Source organism: Lepisma saccharinum, chromosome 11, assembly GCF_977018435.1.
Source record: "Lepisma saccharinum chromosome 11, izLepSacc3.1, whole genome shotgun sequence".
NCBI classification, from domain to species: Eukaryota; Metazoa; Arthropoda; class Insecta; order Zygentoma; family Lepismatidae; genus Lepisma; species Lepisma saccharinum.
This window is the reverse complement of record NC_139239.1, coordinates 57,961,090-57,988,442: the sequence shown is the minus strand read 5'-3', so window position 1 is coordinate 57,988,442 and position 27,353 is coordinate 57,961,090. Positions and strand designations below refer to the sequence as shown.

The 27,353-nt window shown below is 37.9% G+C and overlaps 1 protein-coding gene across 2 annotated transcripts in view; it reads right to left on the bottom strand.

Moving 5' to 3' along the window:
- Positions 1-27,353, bottom strand: part of bchs (WD repeat and FYVE domain containing 3 bchs) — a 154,200-nt gene that overhangs the window by 47,405 nt on the left and 79,442 nt on the right. For both annotated transcript variants that reach the window (XM_083131159.1, XM_083131160.1), the window contains exons 41-44: positions 16,345-16,514; positions 13,981-14,219; positions 9,928-10,044; positions 8,901-9,039 (exon numbers count right to left, since the gene is read on the bottom strand). In XM_083131159.1, the coding sequence (XP_082987285.1) occupies positions 8,901-9,039; positions 9,928-10,044; positions 13,981-14,219; positions 16,345-16,514 (665 nt within the window). The remainder of the gene's footprint in view (positions 1-8,900; positions 9,040-9,927; positions 10,045-13,980; positions 14,220-16,344; positions 16,515-27,353) is intronic.

Here is a 27,353-nt window from a genome sequence, read left to right as displayed (position 1 = left end):
CCATACTGCTCACAGCTGCTGTTTAACTCTTCTAACATACTATTTATGGTTATTTCATCCTCAGCGAATAATGCCATGTCATCAGCAAATCTTATGCAGTTTATTCTTCTTCCTCCCAATTTGACACCTCCTGTTCCCTGGAAACAATTTTTCACTATATCTTCTAAATAGATATTACACAAAGTAGGCGATAGGCAGCATCCTTGTCGTACTCCTCTTCCAATTTCACAGCCTTCTGTCATTTCGTCTCCTGTTCTCACTTTAACTCGTTGATTCATGTATAAGTTGCTTAGAAGTCTTCTCTCTTTCCAATCTACACCAATTTTCTTCAGAATTTCTAAAAGTTTAACCCAATTCACTCTATCAAAGGCTTTCTCCAGGTCTACAAATACTACAAACACCTCCTTTCCTTTCTCTAAATATCTTTCCCGAAAAATCGATAATAACTAATATTAATGGAGGTTGTAGGCAATATATATATATAAAAATAAATATGGAATCGTGAGATTTGTTATTAATAATGTTACTTTTATATAACCAATACACGTAATATTAGGGTGCAAGGTGATGCCAACATATTAAAAAAAAATCTTTTCAAGCAAGATATTGAGAGTTCGACATGATGATAGTATATGTAATTAGAATATTACCAACTGATACATGTGGAAATAATGGAAAGTTAATGTACGCCATATTGAGAAATGTTGCCATCTAAGTTACAGATCTTAAATTCGGGTTGACCTGGCATTGCCAATCAATATGATTTTGGTAAAACTGGAAATTAGACGCCATATTGAAAAGTGTTACCTCTTAAGATAGAGAAGTGAAATTCCATTTGGTGGTAGATCTTGGTAATTAGTGTATGTTAAATCAACATGATTGTGGAAAACCGGAAGTTGATGGACGCCATATTGAAAAACGTTACTTCTTGAGATAGGGAAGTGAAATTCGATTTGGTGGTAGATCTTGCTAATTAGTGTATGTTAAATCAACATGATTGTGGAAAACCGGAAGTTGATGGACGCCATATTGAAAAACGTTAGTTCTTAAGATAGAGAAGTGAAATTCGATTTGGTGGTAGATCTTGGTAATTAGTGTATGTTAAATCAACATGATTGTGGAAAACCGGAAGTTGATGGATGCCATATTGAAAAACGTTACTTCTTGAGATAGGGAAGTGAAATTCGATTTGGTGGTAGATCTTGCTAATTAGTGTATGTTAAATCAACATGATTGTGGAAAACCGGAAGTGGATGGACGCCAAATTGAAAAATGTTACTTCTTAAGATAGAGAAGTGAAACTCGGTTCAACGGTAGCTTATGCTAATTAGAGCATTACAAATCAACATGATTCTGGAAAACCTGAGGTTGATGGATGCCATATTTAAAAATGTTATTTCTTCAGATAGAGGAGTGAAATTCGTTTTGGTGATATTATGGACATTACTGCATTGGAATTCAACATGATTATGGAAAATCGGACGTTATCGGAAAATTTTACTTTAATATTCCTCTTTTCCTTTGGTCATTGCTTATAGTAATTAGAACATGGTAAAATTTATATGATATTATAAAACCGGAAATCGATGGACAGCATAATGGAAAATGCATTTTATTAAGATGAAGAAGTGAAATTCATTTAGATTATTGAGCTTGGTAATTCGAACATGGACAATGCATATGCTGTTGTAAAACTGGAAGTTGATGGACGCCATCTTGAAAAAGAAATACTTTTGAGTGTCGATTTAGTCTTTATTTATTAAAGACTCGCCACCTAACTTTTTGATTCAAGTCCAAACTTGACATATCCATTCTTCAATTTCATGTAATCACCAGCCTTCCTAATTACATAAAATAATCAGTCACGTGTTCTTGCAAGTGATTTACATATTCGCACTTCAAATAGTCAAAACTCATGTCATTAATTCATTGGAACAAATATCATCAGTAGTATAGATAATTATTTATTTTTTGTTGTAACTCCAATAATTGACTTACGATAATGCCCACTTTGTGACACACAAGTAAGCACCAAATTTTTAACACGTCACAAAGCATTGAATTGTAACTTGTACTTCTCGATTGGAACGAGTAAAAGTGAGAGATTAGATGTAAAATATAAATGTCAATTTGTACCTGTAGGGCTACTATTATCAATCAATGTAAAAGTGCTATAGTTGACGAAGTGCCGGGTTAGAGTCCCAGGTTTGACATAGGTGTTCTATGTGAGTGTCAATTCACATTCATGAATTTCATCTAATCATCACTCACCATCGTCGACGTGATTGGTAAAAGTTGCAGTAATTTATAATTAATTTCATTCATATTTATTTTTAATAAATAAAGACTAAATCGACACTCAAAAGTATTTCTTTTTCAAGATGGCGTCCATCAACTTCCAGTTTTACAACAGCATATGCATTGTCCATGTTCGAATTACCAAGCTCAATAATCTAACCAAATTTCACTTCTTCATCTTAATAAAATGCATTTTCCATTATGCCGTCCATCGATTTCCGGTTTTATAATATCATATAAATTTTACCATGTTCTAATTACTATAAGCAATGACCAAAGGAAAAGAGGAATATTAAAGTAAAATTTTCCGATAACGTCCGATTTTCCATAATCATGTTGAATTCCAATGCAGTAATGTCCATAATATCACCAAACCGAATTTCACTCCTCAATGAAGAAATAACATTTTTAAATATGGCATCCATTAAATTTCGGTTTTCCACAATCATGTTGATTTAACATACACTAATTACCAAGATCTACCACCAAATGGAATTTCACTTCTCTATCTTAAGAAGTAGCATTTTTCAATATGGTGTCCATCAACTTCCAGTTTTCCACAATCATGTTGATTTGCCATGCTTTAATTAGCATAAGCTACCGTCACACCGAGTTTCAATTCTCTATCTTACGAATTAAGGTTTTTCAATATGGCAACCAGCAACCTCTGGTTTTTAAGAATCTTATTATTTGCCATGCTCTAATTCCCCTAAACTACCATCAAACAGAGTTTCAATGTTCTATCTTACGAATTAAGGTTTTTTATAATGGTGACCAGCAACCTCCGGTTTTTAAGAATCTTATTATTTGCCATGCTCTAATTCCCCTAAACTACCATCAAACAGAGTTTCACTTCTCTATCTTAAGAAGTAACATTTTTCAATATGGCGTCCATCAACTTCCGGTTTTCCACAATCATGTTGATTTGGCATGTTCTAATTAGAATAAGCTACCACCAAGCCAAGTTTCACTTCTCTATCTTAAAAAGTAACATTTTTCAATATGGCGTCCATCAAATTCCGGTTTTCCACAATCATGTTGATTTGCCATGCTTTAATTAGCATAAGCTACCGTTGAACCGAATTTCATTTCTCTATCGTAAGAAGTAACATTTTTCAATATGGAATCCATCAACTTCCGGTTTTCCACATAGCATAAGCTACCGTCACACCGAGTTTCAATTCTCTATCTTACGAATTAAGGTTTTTCAATATCGCGACCAGCAACCTCCGGTTTTTAAGAATCTTATTATTTGCCATGCTCTAATTCCCCTAAACTACCATCAAACAGAGTTTCAATTCTCTATCTTAAGAATTAAAGTTTTTCAATATGGCGTCCACCAACTTCCGGTATTCCACAATCACGTTGATTTGCCATGTTCTAATTACCATAAGCTACCACCAAGCCGAGTTTCACTTCTCTATCTTAAAAAGTAACACTTTTCAATATGGCGTCCATCAACTTCTGGTTTTTCACAATCATGTTGATTTGCCGTGCTTTAATTAGCATAAGCTACCGTTGAACCGAGTTTCACTTCTCTATCTTAAAAAGTAACACTTTTCAATATGGCGTCCATCAACTTCCGGTTTTCCACAATCATGTTGATTTATCGTGCTCTAGCATAAGCTACCGTCAAACCGAATTTCACGTCTCTATCTTAAGAAGTAACATTTTTCAATATGGCATCCATCAACTTCCGTTTTTCCACAATCATGTTGATTTGCCATGCTTTAATTAGCATAAGCTACCGTTGAACCGAGTTTCACTTCTCCATCTTAAAAAGTGACACTTTTCAATATGGCGTCCATCAACTTCCGATTTTCCACAATCAAGTTGATTTATGCTCTAATTAGCATAAGCTACCGTCAAACCGAATTTCACGTCTCTATCTTAAGAAGTAATATTTTTCAATATGGCATCCATCAACTTCCGGTTTTCCACAATCATGTTGATTTGCCGTGCTCTAATTAGCATAATCTACCATCAAACTCAATTTCACTTCACTTCTTGTTCTAAACGTAATGGTGCCTACTGCGCATGCCTCCTAGGAACAGGTTGCCTGAAGGACGAATATCGACCTTCTGGGCAGGTCGTTGTAATTAGTATATTCTACATGAGCTTGTTAAACTAATTGTATCTATTGTTAATAGTTTGCCAGAGTGACGTCTTCGAAATTTTTGCATAGCTGATACCATTATTAACAAATTAATGAAAGATAAACTAGATAGTATTTATACATATTTTTCGGATAAATAATTATCCAGAAAGATCACGCATTAGTTTTTTCTAAAGTTATTATAATATTTTTTTAAACAACGAAGTGTATATTTATCAGTATTCCATTTGCTGCTGTGGAATTTTGATTGACAGTAAACTTAATTCGGATACCCTCAGTATGTTATGATACGTACTGTAAGTTCCTGTTACAAATGTTACCCGGTTCATCCATTTCTATCCACGTACCGGTATTTTAATAACAAGCGCTGGTCATAGTGCTTCAGTACCGGTTACCAACTTGTGGTTCCATTTCGTACCCGGTAGCTACCGTTCAGGTACAGTATGTACGGGTACGATCGTACCCGTTCCACTCAGTACCTGAAGCGAATGGGTCGTTGAGTAACGGTATGCCTAATTTACCCAGGTTGTAGGTAGGTCCAATCTGTCCGGTACTGTGTGGAACGCCAATGCCATTGTAACGCATATCGATAGTTCTGTTCGTAACTTGACAGCGTTACAAGTTGGGTTACGTTACAGGTCCCTGGTTTTAAGTCCACTTTATGCACAGTAAGGCTAATCGGGACTGGACCTACAGTTTAAAGTGGGATCTGAACCACTATGTGCCTCCACTGCGCCATCAGGGAGGCATCTTTTTGGAAATGAATGTTAACCTGTGCAAAACCAGTATTAGGCCTGGTTGATGAAAGAAAAGCTTTGTACGCTTTTCTACATTGAATAAGATTAAGTGAGCCAGTATAACATTAAAAGTTGTATTTAGCTTAAGAAAGAGCTTACTGCTTTCGTTCAAGCTACGAACAGGATTTTCAGCTTTTCACAAAACCTAATTTACTGTGCAAAGCAAAGATGAAAATAACCTTTTACAAACTTTCATTTCTGAATTTCTAATTAACAAACAATTATGAGGAAGCCCTTGGTAAGTCTCCTTCACCTGATTTACGTGGAAAGGTCCAGATACAGGGATTCACAGAGAATGACCTGATTGTCTCGGTGAAGATTCAAAAATGTAACAATACTTAAAAACTAACACAACACAAGATACAAGCTAATATAACACATTGAGAAATATTACTCACGGTTGTATAGTTCAGCGCTGTACTTTTAAATTTGTAATGATTGATGCTAATAAGGCCATACATTTGACAGCTCTCAACACTTAAACAAGACTCACTATCAAAATCACTGAGCACTTATATTATTCAAATTATGGTTAGCACTTCCTCTTCATTCCTCCTGTCTGTATCCTTAAAAACTTGCTGTTGAAGCCACCTCTCGCTGATCCATCACACTACAAGTCTTTTCATCTTTGAAACTACGAGTTCACAATTCATGTTCTCTTTTGGGCTTGAACTATCCATGCCCTTTTGTGTTTCATGGTGACGAAATCTAAAAAATTTCAACAGATCAAACGACTGAAAACTTTTCGCATTTTTCCAGCAACACACGGACATCAAACGCAAAGATGAGATGCCATAACTCTCATCTGCTGACTGTTGCAACTACCCTGTGCTGAGATTCAAGAGCGCACATTGTCCATTGTCTTAGGGACTCAGTCTATTATTTAAGAGGGCAGTGTTAGCTTTTTCATCCTCATTCATTCCCAAGCATAAGTCCTACAACAATACCAGAAGAGTAATAAAATTCCAGCAGCATATTTCCAGTGGTGCAGCAGACTAAGGCTCCACTTTTGTTGGATGTTGCATCCGAGAAATGTCGTAAACGACAAAAAAAGTATCACACTGGAACATCCAAGCAACATCAGATTCATGAGAGCGCAATGCATGTGATTTTGTTGGATTTCGCAGAATGACAAGTATCGAACTGCTACGTTCGACAAAAATCGCATCCATATAAGGAACCAAAACGTTTGTACAATGAAATGTTGACCACACTAGACAAACTCAGATGTACAAGGCTCTGTTTAAGCATGGAATTTTTGTCAGATGTTGCAGTCCGAAGACATCCAACAAAAATCAATTCCATAAGAACGCCATGCATGCAATTTTTGTCGCACGTTGTAGTGAACATTTTGTCGAAGTTCAACATCAGTCAGATGGTGATATCCGACAAAAATCGTATGCATCAATGGCCTAAATGCTCATCCGACAAATGATGTACCACAACATTCAAAAAATTACAGAGTTGCATAGCGGCCTTTTTGTTTCCATGTTCCTTCAGAATGTCCGACAAAATGCAATGCCACGACGTTCAACAACTATCCGACAGTGCCACAGTAGTAATGCCCCTCCTCCCCTTCCCTCCATCTGTTGACTGTTCTGTCCCCTTAGTACTTCCATACAGACAAGAAAAATGATAATTCAATGCATTTTCCACATGATATTTAGAGGTTTATAAAAATTTTCCTGCCCCTCCGGAAATTTCTTTCTCCCTCCCCTCTCCCATCACTGGTTTCTGTTCTGGCACTGTGGTTGTGTTGTGCATAAAAGGGGCCCAAGATTTTCTGTTTCCATGCAAAACTACATAACATCTTTCAAAGAAAACGACTGGCACATTCATTCCATTAATAAAGGCAATAAAGACAAAATTCCCTGACTTTTCCAGGTTTTCCAGATTTGTCACCACCCTGATTAAATATATAATCCATTGATAATTATTAGAGGCACATATTTTTGGTAAATAAAAAATAAAATTTTCGGTACAAAAATGGAGTCAATTTCAGATTCAAAAGCAGTAAATAAAATAAAATATTGGTGTTATAGCGGTGAATAATCACATCAAAAGTGCCATATAAAATGACATTTTGGTTTTAAAATTGTGAATATAATCCAAAATTTGATTTAAAAAGTGCACTTATTACACAAAATAAACTTACCCCTTCTAATAGCACATTTATGTAGTTATCAGAGTATTAAGTTTATTTTTGTGTAAAGGAGTCCATTTTTCCTTCTCCAATATTAACAGCAGAATTAATCAATTTTCCGGGAATTGCATAACTCTCAGGATAAATCAAACCTCGGAAGGTGTAGCGTCGGTGAATAAACCCTGAATTTCGAGTTTAAGAGTTAATTTCGCTTTTTGCACTTCATTTCACATTATTTCGTGACAAAACAGGGTAGAAAAATGTGCCTCACACCTTTCAAAAACATGAACAATTAACACTACAATGTGTTTTTTCAAATTTCGTTTTTTCGTCAAAAACGAAATATGCATGCCCCTAATAATTATGAATATTCACTTTCACAACTCTTTTTAGCAAATTTCATTCTACACACACACAAGAACATGTGAAAATTCGAAGAGTAAAATGTAAAATTACGATCGGCATCAAATGTATTGGGTGCTACAATCACGTGCATCTAACCTTCTGGCTAAGGTAACAGAGGTACATTATTTCACCACAACAGATCTCTACAATAGAAAAACAACAGAAAAAGTTCATAAACCATACACAATTTTTCATTTTCTGGTGGATTTATAGTGTCGTAGAAAATGCCGCTTTTTTGCTTACATTTATAAGTACACAGCCACCTGGAGAAATTTTGTTGCATATAGCAATTCTATGGGAAATGCCAACAACACTAAGATCTATAAAATAATAGACGATAACCTCATCTTCACCAACCTTTCTCATAATTATGATTATATTGTCAATGTACTTTAGTTATCAATCAGATATCTGGATTGTGAGTTTTTACTTTGATATTCTTTCTAATTCCTTGTATTATAAAAGTGAAAATTTATTACAGAAATTCAAAGGAACCATAATTTTGCACAAGGCAGAGAATCATAAGAACGAAAGAAACAAGTTTCTAAACTGAATCTTTTTTGGGAGTGGAATCACAAGAACTGAATTTGGAAGTGGAAGTGAACTGCTTGTTCATTTTGTAACTTTTCTCTCTTGTATACTCCAAGATGCACGTAAATTCCAGATGATCTGCAAAATTCCATGACAAGCCAATTTCCCTGACATTTCCCTGTTTTCCAAGTTTTCCAGATGCATAGCAACCCTGATAATGGTCCCAACATAGCAAAATGTTATAAAATTTTCCTCGATTTCAAGTTTTTTTTTAGCTTGGTGCCCTGAAAAAAGTAAAATTGAATTTCCACTATATTGATTTAGCCAACATTGTTAAAAGTAAATGAACAAAAATAAAGTGTGAAAACATTTTCATGTAGAATTTCTCCAATGAAGAAACTGGTTCTAGAAAAAAGGTGGATTTTCTTTCCATTTACAAATATTGAAAAATACTTGATTTCCCTGACTTTTCCAGGTATAGCGGAAGTACATAAAATTGTGGTTCCACTGTATTCTAAGATTTCCATGTGAGTGAGAACCCATCCAGCATATACCTGCCATGTAAAGTGTCACATTTAGTAATTTATATAAAATAAGAAAGTGAACTTACCACCCATCGCTGAGTGACAGATGTTTCTCCAATGAGACTGGAAAGGATGCCTGCACCCTGTTCTACATTTGCTGTTCTTTTCTGGCCAGCAACAGACTGTTGAGCGCTATCTGCAATAGCTGTAGCAACAGTCATAAACCTAGGAAGCGAAAAGTTCAGGTTAAAAGTTATTTACAACACAAAAAATGTGTAACTACTGAAGTAATAGAATAATAAAATTCCGCATGTCCCAAAAATGCAGGGGGCCCAGCACCAAGACTACAAATAAGAATGGTTAACAAGTCATTCCATAGAACATTTACTAACATACTGTTTGTGATATAATACTGAGGGGACTAAGTTTTTGTAGATATCAATAAATCACCATTAAATCAATCGATCTGTGCACTTTTCATTATCAGGTGAGCAGGACAACAGCAGTGCCATTTGTCACCATAGAAACTCGAGAAGTTCTCTTTCCCTTGACATGGACAAATTTTTTGTCAGTACATTACCTGCGGACTTATGAGCCTTTCTTATTGGAAGGTTTGTACCGAACATGCTGGTTTATGCATTGTGCTGGAAAATATACCGGTATTTAAAATCAAACAGTATATTTCTTTCTATTACCGGTGATGGTTTCACAAACTTTGTGTTTGTAATCTTCAAATCTAATGGATTTAAAAGAAGAAACTAGTACATTGAACCACATACGAGTACTGACAATAAAAAAAAATACACGATCAGCTCAAAACTAGACAAAATGCATTCAATTTAATTTAAATCCATCAAGAAAGCATTATGTTCAGTGTTATTTTCTTGTTAATTTACATCAATCTTATGTTTCAAGTCTCTGAATAAAAATAGTTCCACTTGAAAAACAAATTGTAGCAGATTATTATAAACACTTCTATTAGTATTTCATATTCACCTCACATTGTCTGTCAAAGTGTGAATAAAACTGGGCAGTAACAGTAACTAAAGCTACATATAAAAGAAAAGAATGCAGTAGTCTATGATTACCAGTTAATTCAAACACACTACTCACCTTTGATATATCTTGTTACGTACTTTCCGGGGGAAAGCCAACAAGTAATTTCTTCCATCAGCAGAGAATACCTCTAATGCAATAGGCTGTAGCAAGTACCTCCGTTTGTGTACTTCCCTGCAATAGAAAAGTAACAAGTTATTCTGAATGTAGAGAGATCTGAACTATTTTTATAAAGACAGTTTCGCAAGTAATATTTTGAATATCTCGTACAGAAGTGTGTTAGTAAAAGCACATATCTCTAATCAACTACCAACTCATAAACACAATGTGTTAAGGACAGATATTGACTTGGTATCTCAGAATGCTCTAGCATCCAGGTTCTATCTTTGGTTAAGTCACATTTATCACATAACTTAATAATTAAATTAACTTCTACCATATTTACAAACTTTGGCATACTTAAACTTAACAAAAGTCAGGAAAATTAATCAAAATATGAAAAATCACACTTCCTGCTTCCTTGTATGTATATAAGATTTGTGATAACTAGAATAATCAAATGGCATATACAGTGGAACCCCAATTTTCCGTATTATAAGTTTTCCCGCTTAATACGTTCATCCAGTCAGGCCCCGGCAAAAGGCAGTGTTAAATAATAGGATGTACATCTCGATCTTACGTTCGCTCTAACTTCCGTTTCCCGCTTTATACGTTTTTCAAGCCATGACGATGTCTTAAAATTTGGCAGAAACCTGTTCTGTTGACTACGCAACTTTTTCTTGCTTTTGCAGCCGGTTCATTCAACACTCGACCTTGAACTTCCAGATGTTAGGCTTTCGTGCGAGAGGAGGGAGCGAAGAGGCATGGTCACTGGAAGCTGGGGGGGGGGGGGAAGCAGGGTACAACTTGCATTTGTCGCACCTTCCTTGACGGACAGGAAGGGAAAACAGCACTTTTTGCATTCTTGGTAGATAGAATGGGCCGATTCTTCTGCCTCAGGATCAGACAAGAAGCACACTGTTGCCAAACCGATTCTCGCTAAATCCCAGATAGCACAGACAGCTTGCTGCAAGCATGAAGCAAGCTTACCATGGCAAGCTAAGTAGCTAGCAGCAAGCTCGCCATGTCAAGCTATTAGCTGAATGCAAGCTTGCATTAAGCAATCTAGTTACTACAATTGGAAGTTGCAGCAAGCTTGCCAAGGCATGCTTGCATCAAGCTTTTCATAACTAGCTGTAAGCTTACAGAATGCAATGCTCGAAGTAAGCGATAACATGTATCTTTACGCTAAATTTATATATATCTGTATAAACATGGCTGTAATGTACATTGTATACACTTACATTCATAATAGCAAAACTAGAAACAATTGGAGCTAATTAAGAACAAACACCCATGTTTGTAACGTCAAAGTTTCTCTTTGCAATTTATAGAAACTTTTCGTCCTCCCCAAAATAGGCAATAGTTAGGATGAAGAGTTCAATGAACTAATCAATAATCAAACAATCTCTAACTATACACTGATATTCAATTTTTCTTTGCAGTACTTAGCTCCTGATTATATAGTCTGGGATAAAAGTATTTATCATGGGAGTTTCACTTTTATTCACCACATTTTATTTTCTGATCTTCGTTGAAACTTCAATATTCACACACTTTTCAAAGGATAATAAAACACATTTTTTCACTAATTACAATCAAAGTTATCCTTACTGATGTTACTAAAACTTATGTTTGTTTAACATTTGAGTCGCACTGCCATCTAGTGTATGCTGCATGGAATAAAAGCTTTGATGCTTTATTCGCACTGGAATTTATTCCACTGTATTTCGGTTTTATTTCATTTTGTCACTATTGTTTATGTTTAATAAGTATCTTTATTGTTATATTAAATGGGTGTGTCTATTGTTTTATTTTTTAAAAATGCATCCTATCACACTAGTTATCACATGCATCAGGCTTACGTCGAGCTTGCCATGACAAGCTTCCTTTCACAAGCTAAAAGGAAGCTATAGCAAACTTGCCATAAGCTTATGTGCCATCTGGGATGGTACCTTCCTTAGAATTTGGACAAAACAGATGTTCGCCCTCAACCCTCCGAGTGAAAAATTGACAACAGGATTTGATCACCATTCGCTTCTTTGCTCACAGAGGTTTACGGAATCCTTCGTAGTTGACAGGAATGAAAAAGAAAAGCGGGGAGGGGGTTTGTTTGTGATTTTTTTTTCTTTCTTCTTGTCTGCAGTGTTAACCCTTAAACGCACAGTGTTACCACATGTTAACGCTCAACATTCGAACACTTTCGTGCTAGAGGCTTCTCTATATTGAGTGTTCAGGCAAACCTAGTGCCAGAAGTCGCTCTAGGAAGCATAAAGCTTGAATTTGAGACAATTTGTTTCGATCCAGGTAATGGCATTGTTGCGAGAAGATGTATTTGTTTTGACCTTAGATTTTTTTATTCAATATGTCATACACTGGAAAGTAAATATAGTGTTATTATCTGATTGTCTTTCATTATGTAGTTCTGAATGTTTTCAGCATTTAGTAAACATATGTAATTAAAAACTAAGAAGTTTTCTGTTCAAGAATTTGCATCACTTGCTCAATTTTTGTTCATAACGGTGGCGTTACCATATGTTACCAGCTTGTTTTCAGTTGTTTATGCAGTTCAGCTGATCGGAACTGGACACGCATGCAGCTAAAGTGGGATCTGAATCATTCTACATGTCTCCACTGTGAACTGAATTCAGGACACTTTGATTATCATACATAAAGATGCCTGACTTTCAACTATAAATGATCACCCTCTCCAATTACCTGATACTTATAAAACTAGCAACTAATTACCAGTTTACAGAGTAAATGAAGATCCCACACAACAAAAGCATAAATAGAATCTAATAGGTGGCAGATAGAAGAAGTCATCCACTGTCCCTACCCTCAAAAGTGGGTCACGTTAATCCGTCACTGATTTTCACAGCAGGTCTTGCTTTCTTCCCTTACAAATTCATAATCATACTTCCTTACCGTTGTTGAATTATTTTTGACACAATATACCCCCTAACCCTAAAAGTCGATTGTGAAGTTGTTTCTTACTGACACTTGAGAGTCACCCCTCCCCTATGCTTTCCCACTTTTTACGTTTCCCGCATTTTATGTTTTTTATTCACAGGTCCCTGAAAAACCTCAAATCGGGGTTCCACTGTAATAAGTGCTAGTTAACAAGTTGTTTTGAAGGAACAGAAACACAGGTTACGCATAAACAACACTTAGTTGACTTGCAAGAAATAGTGTTTCTTATTTATTTTTTAAAATACAAAACAAATGTCCATACTGACAAAACAGAGGTTCAATAAGGTACAGTACAGATCTTTCAGCTAATAGTGTTTACTAGGGATGGGACCAATTAATCGGTACTCTATCGGTATCGGCCGATATACGCATATCGGTGTATCAGTAAAATTACCGATTATTTTACCGATCCGATATATCGATAAATATCTGATAATTTAGTGCAAATTTTGCCATTTTGTTATAATTTTTATGGATAATCTCCCTGACCTACTTTCTAAAAAAGTAAATATCTAAATATTCAACTTCTCTTTCACATACACATACATTCACATACACATTTATTAAGGAGGTCAATGAACCTTTCAGGTTCTTCAAGGACCATTTCTAATTTTATACCGGATCGGTAGAAAATAGGTTATAGGTATCGATAAATTTTATATCGGTACTTTATCAGTATCGGCCAAAATTTCATATCGGCACATACCTAGTGTTTACATATGTACGGCTTCTTGAAAGATAGGACACTATACTGCAGGCTATTCCATTGAGTGTTTGAGTTTTACTTTGAAGCTTAGCCTAACACTTAAATTTCAATTTTTTTGGGGGGGATATGAAACTCATACTTGTAATTTTATATATGTTTGTACATGTAATAAGCATAGTACATAGAAAACAGCTATGTATTTACTATCCATGTAAGCCCATGTTAAGATTTAATGTTGTAAGAGGTAGTTTCAGTTTGAGTCTACACACAAATGTGGAAACAAAAGGTGTAATTATTATCTATACTACGGTCTACTGGCAGGTTTTACATACCTGATATCCTCATAAGAAAACTTTGAGCACTGTCGCATTCCTCGAGACCGACGAGGACTGCCAGGACTAGGTAGAATGGGATCATGTAGGTTAGAAGGCAGGTTTTCAATATCTCGAATCTCTCGAGATTTGAGCAACGTAAAGCCATCTATCACATAGAAATGTTCCTTTCCAAAAAGTAATAATCCTTCAGTTGTATCCAACCCTTGTATCCGTGCACATCGGAACATGTGACTAATCTGTAAGAGTAGTTCAGAGGATGATTATCATGCGGAGAGTGTTGTGCACATTGCAATAACAACTACTTTCAATGATGAAATTATACTTTTTTTTATTAATAACATGCAGCACTTAGTTCACTTCAACTGCATTTAAAAATATGTGTTAATTACTGACAACGTTGCACTTGGCATGTCTGTTATTGCAAAATTCTTGAATGTTTATAAAAAAAGAGCATCATTTTTTATTTTCTTATCAATATTTCCATTTTTAATTAAAAAAGTACTTAATAAAAGTCCCTCAATTAAAATATACACTTATCCATCTTGCATAAATAACAACATTAATATAAGCAACGTTCCAGTTTTTTTTAAATATACATGTTAAATTAGGTTTCTCATTTATGTCACCAAAATATTATCCCTTGCTATTCCAGATATTTTAAAATCAATACCCAGACCACTCCATAATGCGGAAACACACTAATGAATAAAACTTATTTAAATCTTCAACATTACATGCAACTGAAACAAATCTAAGATTATTTCCCATAGCTGTAGGAAACAGCTTCATCATGAAATCAAGATTTACATTTTTTAACATATTTTTAGCCGTTTTAACCTTCTTTTCTCTGATACACTTACTTTTCATTTTTCCGCATAAGTTTTCTTTTAAAGCGATCGATTTCACCACTTGTCTGGTGGCTTCGTCAGGCATGGACTGTCTTGCTTTGGCTGGCGTGGTTTCATCTTCTACCCCTTGCGCTTGTGGCGGCGCTAGTTGATGCAGTCCTTTCACTTTTTGTCGTTCTCGTGCGGGTGTAGAGTTTCCTTCTGTTGCCGCACCACGGGGTTTTGGCGCTGCACAAGGTGGTTCCAGATCTTGTTGTCTGCTTTCGCGGAGCGGTGTTTGTTTGCGTGCATTGGCAGACTTTTTTGCGAACGTTTGGAGTCTTTGTTTGGTTTCTTGTCACAGAGGAGGGAGTAGGTTGGGTGGGTGCTTGTTGGAGGGGAGGAGCAGGTTGGGTGGGAGTGCATATTCCTGATGGCGGGAATCCAGGTTTTATTGAGGGTCCCGGTATTAGTGTTGAGGTCGGCAGGCACGGTCACTATTGCGTAGGTTTCTTTTGAAAACCTTTCTAGTGTTTGCTTGCATGATTATTTCTGAAGAGCCTATGCTATGGTTTTCATCTATGAGGTGGCAAGAAAGGCATGTTCTTCTCCTTCCAAGTCTGTGGTCAGCATCATGCTCCTTGAGCCTTTCATCAAGCCGGCGCTTAGTCATCCCTACATACTTGCCTCCACAAGCGCAGGTAACCATGTAGACGCCACTTCTTGCATTGGCGAAACCTACGCAATAGTGATTGTGCCCACCGACCTCAACACTAATACCGGGACCCTCAATAAAACCTGGATTCCCGCCATCAGGAATATGCTCTCCCACCCAACCTGCTCCTCCCCTGCAACAAGCACGCACCGAACCTGCTCCCCCCTCTGCAACAAAAAACCAAACAAAGACTCCAAACGTTCGCAAAAAAGCCCGCTTATGCATGCAAACAAACACTGCTCCGCGAAAGCAGACGACAAGGTCTGGAACCACCTTGTGCAGCGCCAAAATCCTGAGGCACGGCAACAGAAGGAAACTCTACATCCGCACGAGAACGACAAAAAGTGAAAGGACTGCATCAACTAGCACCGCCACAAGTGCAAGCGGAAGAAGAAGGAACCACGCCAGCCGCAACAAGACAGTCCACGCCTGACGAAGCCACCAGACGAGTGGCTAAATCAATCGCTGGAAAAAAACTTACGCAGAAAAATGAATAGTAAGTGTATCAGAGTTAATTACCTATCTCCGCATAACCACCGAACTGATATCTTCTTTTTTCTTTTACCATGAATTGTACCTAACCTCCCATCATATAAAAGAAGTCTGAGATTTTGACTAAACGCTCCTATCAGAAGTGTCCATGACTGAACAACATACATTAAATGTATTAAATTGGATCGAAATTTTTATTTTATGTAATAAATGTAAAGTTTCCAAATCAAATTAGATTATTATCCATCATCACACTGAAATGACATTGTTATATCACATTTATGGATGTTTTGTTTATCACAAATATGTACATTATCCATGACTTACCTTCTCTTTCTCTTCCAACAATCGAAGCAACGTTTGATTGTCTGGAGAGTCTTCCTCTGGGCCATGTTCATTGTATGGATCCATCTCTCCATCCCCTCCATCATCATCAGGTTCAGATATTGACCTATTTACGCCTGGTCTGCTCAGTGCATTATGCAGCCCTTGGAATCCTTTGTGACAAGAAGTGTAACAAATCAGAACATTAATATTTATTTGTAAATATATGGTGGAATCGAGATTTACATTCAAGCTCCATGGCCCACAATAAAACACAGGTTATAAAATTTCTCCAGTTCACATGTTCATGCATTTTAAGTTTTAATTCTCAAGCCCCTAAGAGCACATAGCCAAGGTTCTGTTCTACCATACCCAAGGATCTACCAGAATAAGAAAAAATAAAATGTAGAAATGTGTTTCTAGAGACAAACTATTTTTTTCCTCACATGCAGAAGTGAAGCCTGCAAACATGCCACGCAACACTTTCAGGGAGTCTATACATTCTCGAAATTATGCAAAATGCATAATTTTCATTATTTTAGCAACAGGATTGTGGGGCGAAATGGATTTTGTGCTTAAATGATTGGATTATTTTGAAAATATGAGTATTTTAAAGCACCATGTATAATTTCAATGGAATCCTTACATCTTAAACTTTATATTTATAATTGGGAAAAGAGAGATGCGGTAGTATATAAATATGGAGAAACTAGAAAAAAATAAATGAGAATTTTTTTTTTTGCGGGTGAGTACTAGTTTCTCCATATTTATTAAACTTTATATATATTCTGAACTACTTTGATTTATTATAATTTCCAAGTACAGGAAAACCTCGTTAATACGATATTAGTTAATACGAAGTACCCTTTAATCCGAAGTTCTTCCCATTCCCCAGCCGATAAGATAGGATTTATAATGTATTTCAGTACGGATAAATCGAAATACGGATAATTTTTAATACGAAGTTGTTTACAAGACCCTTCCGCAAAACTGGTTTCGCTTAATTCGAAGTAGACACCTGGGTAAGTCCACAAGAGAAGATCAAATGTGGAGAGAGCATGGACGTTATTTTAACTGGACCTTACCATGTTTCCTTGTCCTAAGAGCTGCTGACAACTCGAGAGAAGCAGCCCGAAATGCCTGCTGGACATAGACATTCTTTGTCAATGTGCATGGGAGGTCAAGCTCTTTCCCCGCTGAATGCGCCACCTTGGAAATATTCACCAGTGCTAGACGAGAAATGCAAGATATGATCGCAGGAATGTTCCAAAATACAAGATGCATGGCACCTGGAAGACTCACCCATCTGTCTAGCTCTGAGCTCGAGATACAGCAATTTCCCGTGAGTGAGCAACTTTTGGCCTGGTAGCCGACAACTTCCGGTAACCACTTTCATTAAAAGTGTGTTCTTTGTGCCCTGTAGAACTTCATAAAAAAAAGGGAAACTGTTACAGATAATCAAAGCCACATAGTCCAACTAAAGATCGTCAATCCGCTTAATGCGTTGTCATCTAGGTTTCCCCCAAAAGTTGACGTCGATCTTATGTATGTTGCAACTCCAGTTTCCCGCTTCATGCGTTTCCCAACTGTGCTGGTCAAAAAATTTGCCAAAACAGTGTTTTGTTGTCTGAGTGACTTCTCCCCTTTATCTATCAGCAAACGGGTTGGGGGTGGGGGGTCCGTTGCTAATTGTATCAGCCACGATTTTCTTGCTCGTGTGCGCAAATGGGCTCTTTTCCTTTGGCATCTAAAAAAGTTAAAAAGCAAACAGTTCTGAATACCTTCTTCAAAACGAACAAAAACCGCACGATAAGTAAAAGAAAAGTGACCCCCTTCCTTCTCCTACAACAGCTCATTATCAGCCACTGGTGTGCATGGTAATGTGATCATTGCAGAATTCAGGTCCCTCTTTCTTGTTTGAATGCAGCTGTCTGGATATATTGCCCGTATTATTGTCTGTTGCATGGTAAAAGGTAATGCAAGGATCATTTTTTTTTCCCACTGCTGATAAAAGTTGGTCTTCGACAATTGCATTATCTTTAAAATGCAGATGATCATTGTTTTGAATCTCACAAAGCCATATAATCCCCGCTTTTCTTCAGAACCATTAGCATGCTGCTGTTAAAAGAGAACAACAAAAAAAAAAAACCGCAATGCTCAATGTACGATTACGAGAGGAAAATTTTTGGAGGAGTGAGTGTTTGACCTCCAGAATACTCCTGAAACCTACAATAAATTGTAGATTAATCTGAAAATACGTAAGTTTCGTAAAGCTTGTTTTTAGTTCATTTTATGCTGATGAGCTAAGCGGGACTAAATATACAGTTTAAAGTGGGATCCAAACCAGAGTGATTATCGAGTGCGGCACTGTTTAATGTGTCCTAGGATACACATTCGGTGCAAACAGATCGCAAGTTGTGTGTTTACTTTTTCAGAGTGGATTAGAATGCAAGTTGAGGAAGAGTTTGAACTGATCCCTGCAAAGGGTAAGGGGGGGGGGGGCAAATATGAAGTTAACTGAAGCAAAGAATATGTGACTTTTTTTATGATATGTTTTAGACAGCCGAACCACAACGAAATTTACAGCCTCGATTTTTTTGTTTTGTTTTGTGCCAGGGAAGGGTTGTGTTCTCTCCCAAGAGAATCTTCTCTTACCAGTTAATCCTGTAACGGACAATGTTCTAGTGAACTCACATAAAATCCAATATTCATTCTGTCCGATTATCTCCCGTCTCTTGGTCTCTTGCTCGCGCCAATGTGACTACTGTCAAGATTCTTCCGAGTTTCACTTCTTGCAATAAACGAGATTGTTTTCCTCTCCATAGGTCTCCGTGCAAATGGGATTCTTATAAACTAAAATTGTAAGAATTTCGTGGAAGAGCAACGATTTTGCACAATTAAAAGAAAATACTATTTTTTAAAAGACTTTTTGCCACAACATGCATCCCGTGCATAACCAGTTGTATAACTAGGCAGGATAAATGGTGTTAACCGTCTCCTTGGAATCTTTGTGTCCGCGTTAAGCTCCATGTTCTCATTTTGTGTAACATTTTTTACACTTTCTTTAAAACGTACATTATTATTATATAGTACACATAAAGCTTATTTTCTGAGCTACCACCAAGTATAAAACATCCTTTGTGGGGGTAATTTATACTCTACTTTATTTACACCTGAAAAACAGGTGCCATCTTGAAAAGTTTGGATAACTCAAAGTCGTTTAATACAAAGTTGACATTTTTTGGTCCCTTGAACTTTGTATTAACAAGGTTTTCCTGTACCTGTATTGGTATTGCTGGGAATCGATAGAGAGTATCGACATCAGAATGAGTACATAGTAGAATTTTTTTATTCACATCAGGTTATTGTGAGGACCACAGGGCTCTATTAATAGCTTTTTATTTTTTTAAATTGAAATTCTTTTCTTTTTCTAATTCTGTTTTTTGGGAATGAAATACAAGAATATCCCTACTTTCAAGAGTGTGATACTTTGAGAAAAAACAAAACACAACCGTTGTTACCCTGCCCCCGTGTCAGGGCAAGTGTTTTTTTTCTTATTGTAATATTTATTAATATGTTAATTAATTGGGTAATCAAGTGTATAAACATATATATGTGTGATTAGTGTAAATCAATTTATTATGAATTTTTAGGTTCATATTATTCCATGTATAAATACCATGTAGCTCTCTGTTCTTGCTTTGTGTTTCGAACGTTCAAAAGAAAGGCAGGCTTAAAAAATTTTGAAAGAAGGGCCGTTGGCAACAGACGCCAACAAAACGTATATAAACTCCCACATGAGAGTGGGGGAGGTCGGCTGTTGGAACTGAGACTTGGAAGGGAGAGGCTGTTTTTGCTTCGGTCAGCTAGGACCGGAGGACAGGTCTCCCGAAACGGATGCTGTAAGAGATTGAATTGCCGGGCAAGCTAGTGCCTTGGTGTCCAGTTTACAGGTAAAAAGGTAGTTTGTACTGGATGTTATTTTGAAGTAATTACGGTGCGCCGGGCAGCCTAGTGCCTTGTCACCGTGGAGGTTGAGAAATGTACACCTCGGGCGACCTCGCGCCTGTTAAGACGTTTCTTGGAGTAACGCGAGCCTACCTTGTGACAAGCGTACTTCAGATGTAATTCAATTAATGAAATGTAAAGCATCCAGGTACAAACAATAGAGATTCCAACATCAAAATTAGAGTTTTGGCCCGATAAATAATTAGAGAAATGAACGTTCGGATACGACTTGTATATACTTCAAATTTTACGTTAATTAAACTATAGAAAATATCCAAAATTTCCGTTTTTAATTTCATAGATGCTGGACAAGGTAATTTATCCACTGATCAATAAGGTTTCGCAAAGGTTATCCGTTGTCTCTTGTAGTTAATTATATAATTATGTTGTAGCAACCCACGTGCATTGTCGTACAAAGAAAGATACCCCTAGACAAATCTGAGCCGAGTACGAAGTGCACCAAACCTCGAATGCGGAGGTAAAGTGTGGGGGGGGGGGGTCAGGCTAGTAACATAATTTAATGGGGGCCTGTCGCGGGATATTGAACTAGAGATTTTTTGCTTTGAAAGTTAAGGAGAGAAACGGACGAGGATCGAACCGATGATCTTGCGAAACAGAAAAGGGGAAGTTACAAGAATGTCACTTAGTAACTCGAGTAGGTCCAGCCCGACCCCGTCATAACTTTCTGTTGTTGAGGAACAGAGGTGCGTTCCAAGAGTGACAATGGAGGAAATTCGTTTGCCGCTTCCGACATTTGAGGGAAATGTAGGGAAGGAAGATGCTTTTTCGTATCTGCATAGGATTCAAGATTACGCGAGAATGCTGAAAATTGCTGAAGATGATCTTCTGAAGCAGTTTATTTCTCTTTCGTTGTGAAATGAAGCGAGGGAGTGGTTTTTGTTCACGGAACCGTTCGGTGATTTTTCACAATTCAGGCATAAATTCTTGCAGGCTTTTCATGGATTGGATTATCAGAGAGAAGCAGAGTTATTTTTGTCGCAAAGGTTTCAACTTGCTAACGAGGGATTGGCGGAATACGTTCGCAAAGTTGACAGGCATTTTAGTAGGATTAGGAATTCGGCTTCTGCGCAGGAGAGAATTGACTTTGTGAAATCGCACTGCAATCCGGTATTTAGGATTATTTGTACAACAAGACATTCACTTCTATGAGAGAAATGAGCGAATACGCCCTGGAATTGCAAGCGAAGTTTTTGGAAAGGCAGAGATTCAAGTCTTTCGTTTCTGAAGACGAAATTCGTAACTGGTCGCTAAGAAAGTCAGTTAATCAGGAATGCGAAGAGGAGGGGGGAAGAAAGAAATCTGATATTTTCTTGGACCCTGTGAGCATTGGTTTTGACTGCCCGAAAGTCGAGAGCCTGAGGGCTGAACATGTGGTTTCACGCCCTCCACCCTCGCGGCTTGCGGTGAGGGATGAAAACAAACAGAACCGCTTTTCGAAGGAAGATTGCCAGAGAAATAAATTATGCTACACTTGTGGACAAAAAGGTTGCAGAGCTTCAAATCACAAATCAAATCAAAACAAGATAAATGAACGTGGGAAGGAAGTAACAAAAAATGCGTAGAGTCGCCACGAATTTGTCAAGTTCGTGGCGTGGAAACAGCAAATTTTACACAGAAGGAAAATTTTTCACCTCACAATGTAAATGTAAAAGACGTAAGGGAACCTATCGTTTTATGCAACGTAGCTAACGTGGAAGTACACGCATGTATTGATACGGCGTCGTCCAATAACTTTGTGTCTTTGGAGGTCTTCGAGAAGATGAAGACTAATGGAGTGAAATTGAAGGGTTGTAAAAACTAAAGTAATACTTGCGGAAGGAAATGTGGAATCTTTGGGGAGCGCTTACGTGAATATTAAGTTTCACGGACACAAGGCTCGGGATCAGATATTTGTGTTATCAAATGCTAATCATGAAATGTTAATGGGAAGGACATTAATGGCTAAGCTGGGACTTATACCCATGATTCATCGTAACGGGTGGGCAATTGAGCCTGATCTTTCGAAAATCGTGCCTTTTGATTCGCCGTCGACACGTGACAGCGTTGATGCTGTTGGTTCTAGGGGACTGGGTTCGACCACGGATGGAGTCGAAGGAGTCCGAGAGAACGTTTCTGCTTCCGGAGCGGAGACACGTAGCAGCGACATCAAAGGGGAGGGGGTTGACGAAGAGAGACGGATTGCCATGCTGATGGAGGGTACCGATATCTCAGAGGAAAACAAGCCGAAATTGATTGCCATACTGAGAAGGCATATTGATGTTTTTCAAGATAAACCGGGATTAGCAAAGGATTACGAGGTTCATTTGGATGTGAATAACGAGAAGCCGTTCCGAGCGAAACCTAGGCCACTTTCTGAGCAAAAGAGAAAATTAATGAATCAGGCGATTGAGCAGATGCTTGAAGACGAAATCATTGAAAGGGGTGATACAGATTACCTTTCACCGCCTATCCTTCATGTGAAGAGAGATAACACATGTAAAGTGATCATCGACAGCAAAGGCTTGAATAAGAGATTGGAGGCTAGACGTAGAGAAATACCTGATATTAGGTCGACAATATGTAAGCTTTCTGGGGGAACTATATTTACAGTTCTGGATATTCCATTTGCATTTGCAAATATGCAGATTTCTGAAGATACAAGAAAATATGCAGGTTTCTTGACAGAAATGGGAACGTTTAGATGCAAAAGGTTATTTTATGGCTGTCGTAGTGGACCTTTTCACCTTGCAGAACTGATGCAGATGACACTAGGAGAGCATTATCAAACTGATGCAATATGTTATTATGATGACGTAGTGATTGCAAACGCTACCGAGGAAGAACAACTGAGAGTGTTGGATTCTGTCCTGGGAAAGATGAAAGACAAAGGACTGACGATTATTTATCGAAAGTCACGTCTCTTCAGAAAGAAAATTGATTTTCTTGGGTTTACAATTACAGAAAATACCATATCTTGTGCGGAAAGTAAGAGGAAACAAGCAGAGAAATTGCAACGTCCCAGAAATATCAAGCAAGTTAGGAGACTAGTAGGCTTCTTAAATTTTCTGTCAGATTTCATAAAGGACCAGGCAAAGATATCCAAACCGATCACAGACTTGTTACAAGGAAATAGGAAATTTTCTTGGGGAAAAGAACAAGAAGAGAGTTTGCAGAAAATGAAGAATGCAATTGTAAATAGTCCTGATCTCAAGATTCCTCACATTTCGAAACCGTTTCACTTGTTTGTAGACTGCTCTGACATAGCGCTTGGCTATATCGTCGCTCAGGAGGACGATAAAACCAGAAAATTGCAGACTGTTGCTTTTGGGAGTAAGAAGCTGTCTGAAACTCAGCGTTCTTATTCTGTTACAGCGAAAGAGTTATTTGCGTTGACCATGGGTCTGGAGAAATTTGAATATTACTTTCTGCAAGCACCGGAAGTGATAGCTTACACTGACCATTCTGCGCTCGTGGATATCTTGAAATCTTCTCAGATTCCGAGCCACATAAACAGAATGATAAACAGGGTGACCAGGTTTCCAGTTACAGTAAAATACATTGCCGGTAGGAATAACACAGCGGTTGACTACTTGTCGAGGATCGAAGCGGGATTCTCTGAGAGGGAGAATTACATTGGATCTTCGGATGCAGAAGAAAATTACCCGATAGAGGACATCAAGCCTGAAGGATATTTCAGATTAGAGATGCCTGATGGGACGATAATGGAACATCATGATATTCCTAAAGTCGAAGGCAAAGTGTGTCAGAAATTCGACCGGAAGCAGAAAGGGAAAACGGAAGCGATGTTTAGAGATGCAGCTGGCAACACTGTAAATGGAAGACAGACGGACGGACGGACAGACAGAAACTTCTCCGCCGTACATCTTAACGATAAAGATATGTGGAAAAGAGGACAACAGTGATATCCTTACTTGTCGAAATTAATTGGATGTTTAAATGGAGAAGAAGTTAAAATAAAGGATTCTCGAGAGAAGAGAAAATTTGACTTTTATCTGCAACATTCCTGTCTCGACGATGATGGACTGCTTTACCGTTTCGTTGACGAAAACGCTGGACTTTATCCACCGTTTAGCTCCAGATTGAAGCTGTGGGTACCAGAGAAGTTGAAGAGTGAAGTACTTAAATCTTCGCATGATGATTTATTATCTGCGCACTTAGGACATGAAAAGACATTGTTTAAGGTCCTAGAGAATTATACTTGGGATGGAGTAGTCAAAGATGTCAGTAACTATTGCAAAAGTTGTATCACTTGTCTTCAGTATAATCCTGACAACAGCAGAAAGATGGGGTTTATGAACTCGAGAAAATCTACTGCGCCTGGATACAAAGTGTTTCTGGACATTTTTGGACCACTGCCTACAAGTACGAAAGGGAGATACAAGTACTGTTTAGTCATTCAAGATGATTTCTCAAGGCACATTAGCTTGACACCATTTAGAACTACAACGGCGAGGACGACCTCGCAAGCATTTTTGAAGTACTGTTTTCAGTCAGGATTCCCAAAATACGTTGTCAGTGACAACCAGAGTGTATTTCGAAGCAAACTGTATTCACAAACGTTGCGCTCTGTGAATTGCAAGCCTGTCTATATTACACCATATAGACCGAAGGGAAATAAATCAGAAGCAGCTATTAAGATAATCAAGCAAGCACTTGGGAAGTTCTGCAGAGAACACTCGTCGTGGGCTGAAAACTTGGACGCAATAAGTTTTGCCATTAATAATGCAACGAATTCGATGACTGGATTGAAGCCGTCATTCTTGTTCTTTGGACGTGATTTGTACACACCGCATGACACTCGGAAAATGGAGCTTCAGAGGGAAGATGGAACCGGGGAGGATGTCACGGCGGAGAGACAGATGGATTACGTCATACAGTTAAAGGAAAGAATGGGCGCGGCTTTTGAATTTGCAAGAGAAAAAGAGGAAAAGACGAGGCAAAAGGCGTCAAGGGGCTACAATAAGGGCAGAAGAAGGGTTAATTTTCATGTCGGAGATCGAGTACTGCTTCAAGAGCATAGAATTTCGTCTGCTTTTAATAAGCAAACTGCGTGCTTTTTCCCGAAATTCAAAGGGATCTACAGAATTCTGAATTTCACTACTCCAAATAATGTTGTTTTGGAAAAGGAAGGTGAGGGGAAGAGAGTTCTGGCTAACGTTGACCAGCTGAAGGTCATTCCGAGAAGAAATTTGAGAAGTGTGAAGGAAAGCACTCGTCCCTAAATTCTACCCTGAAAATGCATCTCAAGGGGGGGAGGGGGTAGAAGGGCTGTGAAAAATGATGGAAAGGAAGCCGAGTGACCGACTTCTAGTTTGTACAGTAGTAATTAAGTTCCTGATTTATTGTCGCTACACATTTGAGTTCTGATATATTTATTTCATGTGAATGTAAGATTAAATTACGGACTGTTGGATTTTATGTTATGTAAACATTTTACCGATAAAAGTAAATTAATATTCTGCACTCGAGGACATGAGATTTTCATCGCTAAGAGAATGCTGAAGGATGGCAGTTCGATGCCCGAAGAAGGAAAGGAATTCCTTAAAGACGAAAAATGGGAAAGCCAATTTAAAGTCAGGTCGTGTGATCGAACGATAGAACCTTGAAATCATTTGAAGCTGAATTCGGCAGGAGTCGAACCGAGTACTGCAGAAGTCCCAGACACAAGGACTAGGGGACTAAGGAGCCGGGAGTTCTTCGGATGGACCGAGGAGAGGCTGAGTCGACCCTAGAGCGGGAGCTGGACATGTTCGTTGGAAGGTGGAGGAGTTGAATCCGTCTGCACCTGGGAGCAGTCCAGATGACCAGATGACCAAGATGTCCAGGAGGTTCCAGGATTCCCGGAGGAAGAAACCGTGTGGAAATAGGATATTTAGTGCAGTGAAATCGAGACTCTTGTTTTCAGAGAGACGGTTGTGATGTGTAGTGAAAATAACGTTATCAGTGAACTCTATCTTTTTTCCAGATACAGTGCTTAACTTTTCTCAGTGACTTTAAGACAATTCACACAGACTGAAATTTACATTTCAGATTGAATTGTAACGCTGGGGAGGGGGAATCTGTTACCCTGCCCCTGTGTCAGGGCAACAGTGTTTTTTTTTCTTATTGTAATATTTATTAATATGTTAATTAATTGGGTAATCAAGTGTATAAACATATATATGTGTGATTAGTGTAAATCAATTTATTATGAATTTTTAGGTTCATATTATTCCATGTATAAATACCATGTAGCTCTCTGTTCTTGCTTTGTGTTTCGAACGTTCAAAAGAAAGGCGGGCTTAAAAAATTTTGAAAGAAGGGCCGTTGGCAACAGACGCCAACAAAACGTATATAAACTCCCACATGAGAGTGGGGGAGGTCGGCTGTTGGAACTGAGACTTGGAAGGGAGAGGCTGTTTTTGCTTCGGTCAGCTAGGACCGGAGGACAGGTCTCCCGAAACAGATGCTGTAAGAGATTGGATTGCCGGGCAAGCTAGTGCCTTGGTGTCCAGTTTACAGGTAAAAAGGTAGTTTGTACTGGATGTTATTTTGAAGTAATTACGGTGCGCCGGGCAGCCTAGTGCCTTGTCACCGTGGAGGTTGAGAAATGTACACCTCGGGCGACCTCGCGCCTGTTAAGACGTTTCTTGGAGTAACGCGAGCCTACCTTGTGACAAGCGTACTTCAGATGTAATTCAATTAATGAAATGTAAAGCATCCAGGTACAAACAATAGAGATTCCAACATCAAAATTAGAGTTTTGGCCCGATAAATAATTAGAGAAATGAACGTTCGGATACGACTTGTATATATTTCAAATTTTACGTTAATTAAACTATAGAAAATATCCAAAATTTCCGTTTTTAATTTCATAGATGCTGGACAAGGTAATTTATCCCCTGATCAATAAGGTTTCGCAAAGGTTATCCGTTGTCTCTTGTAGTTAATTATATAATTATGTTGACTTGTAGCAACCCACGTGCATTGTCGTACAAAGAAAG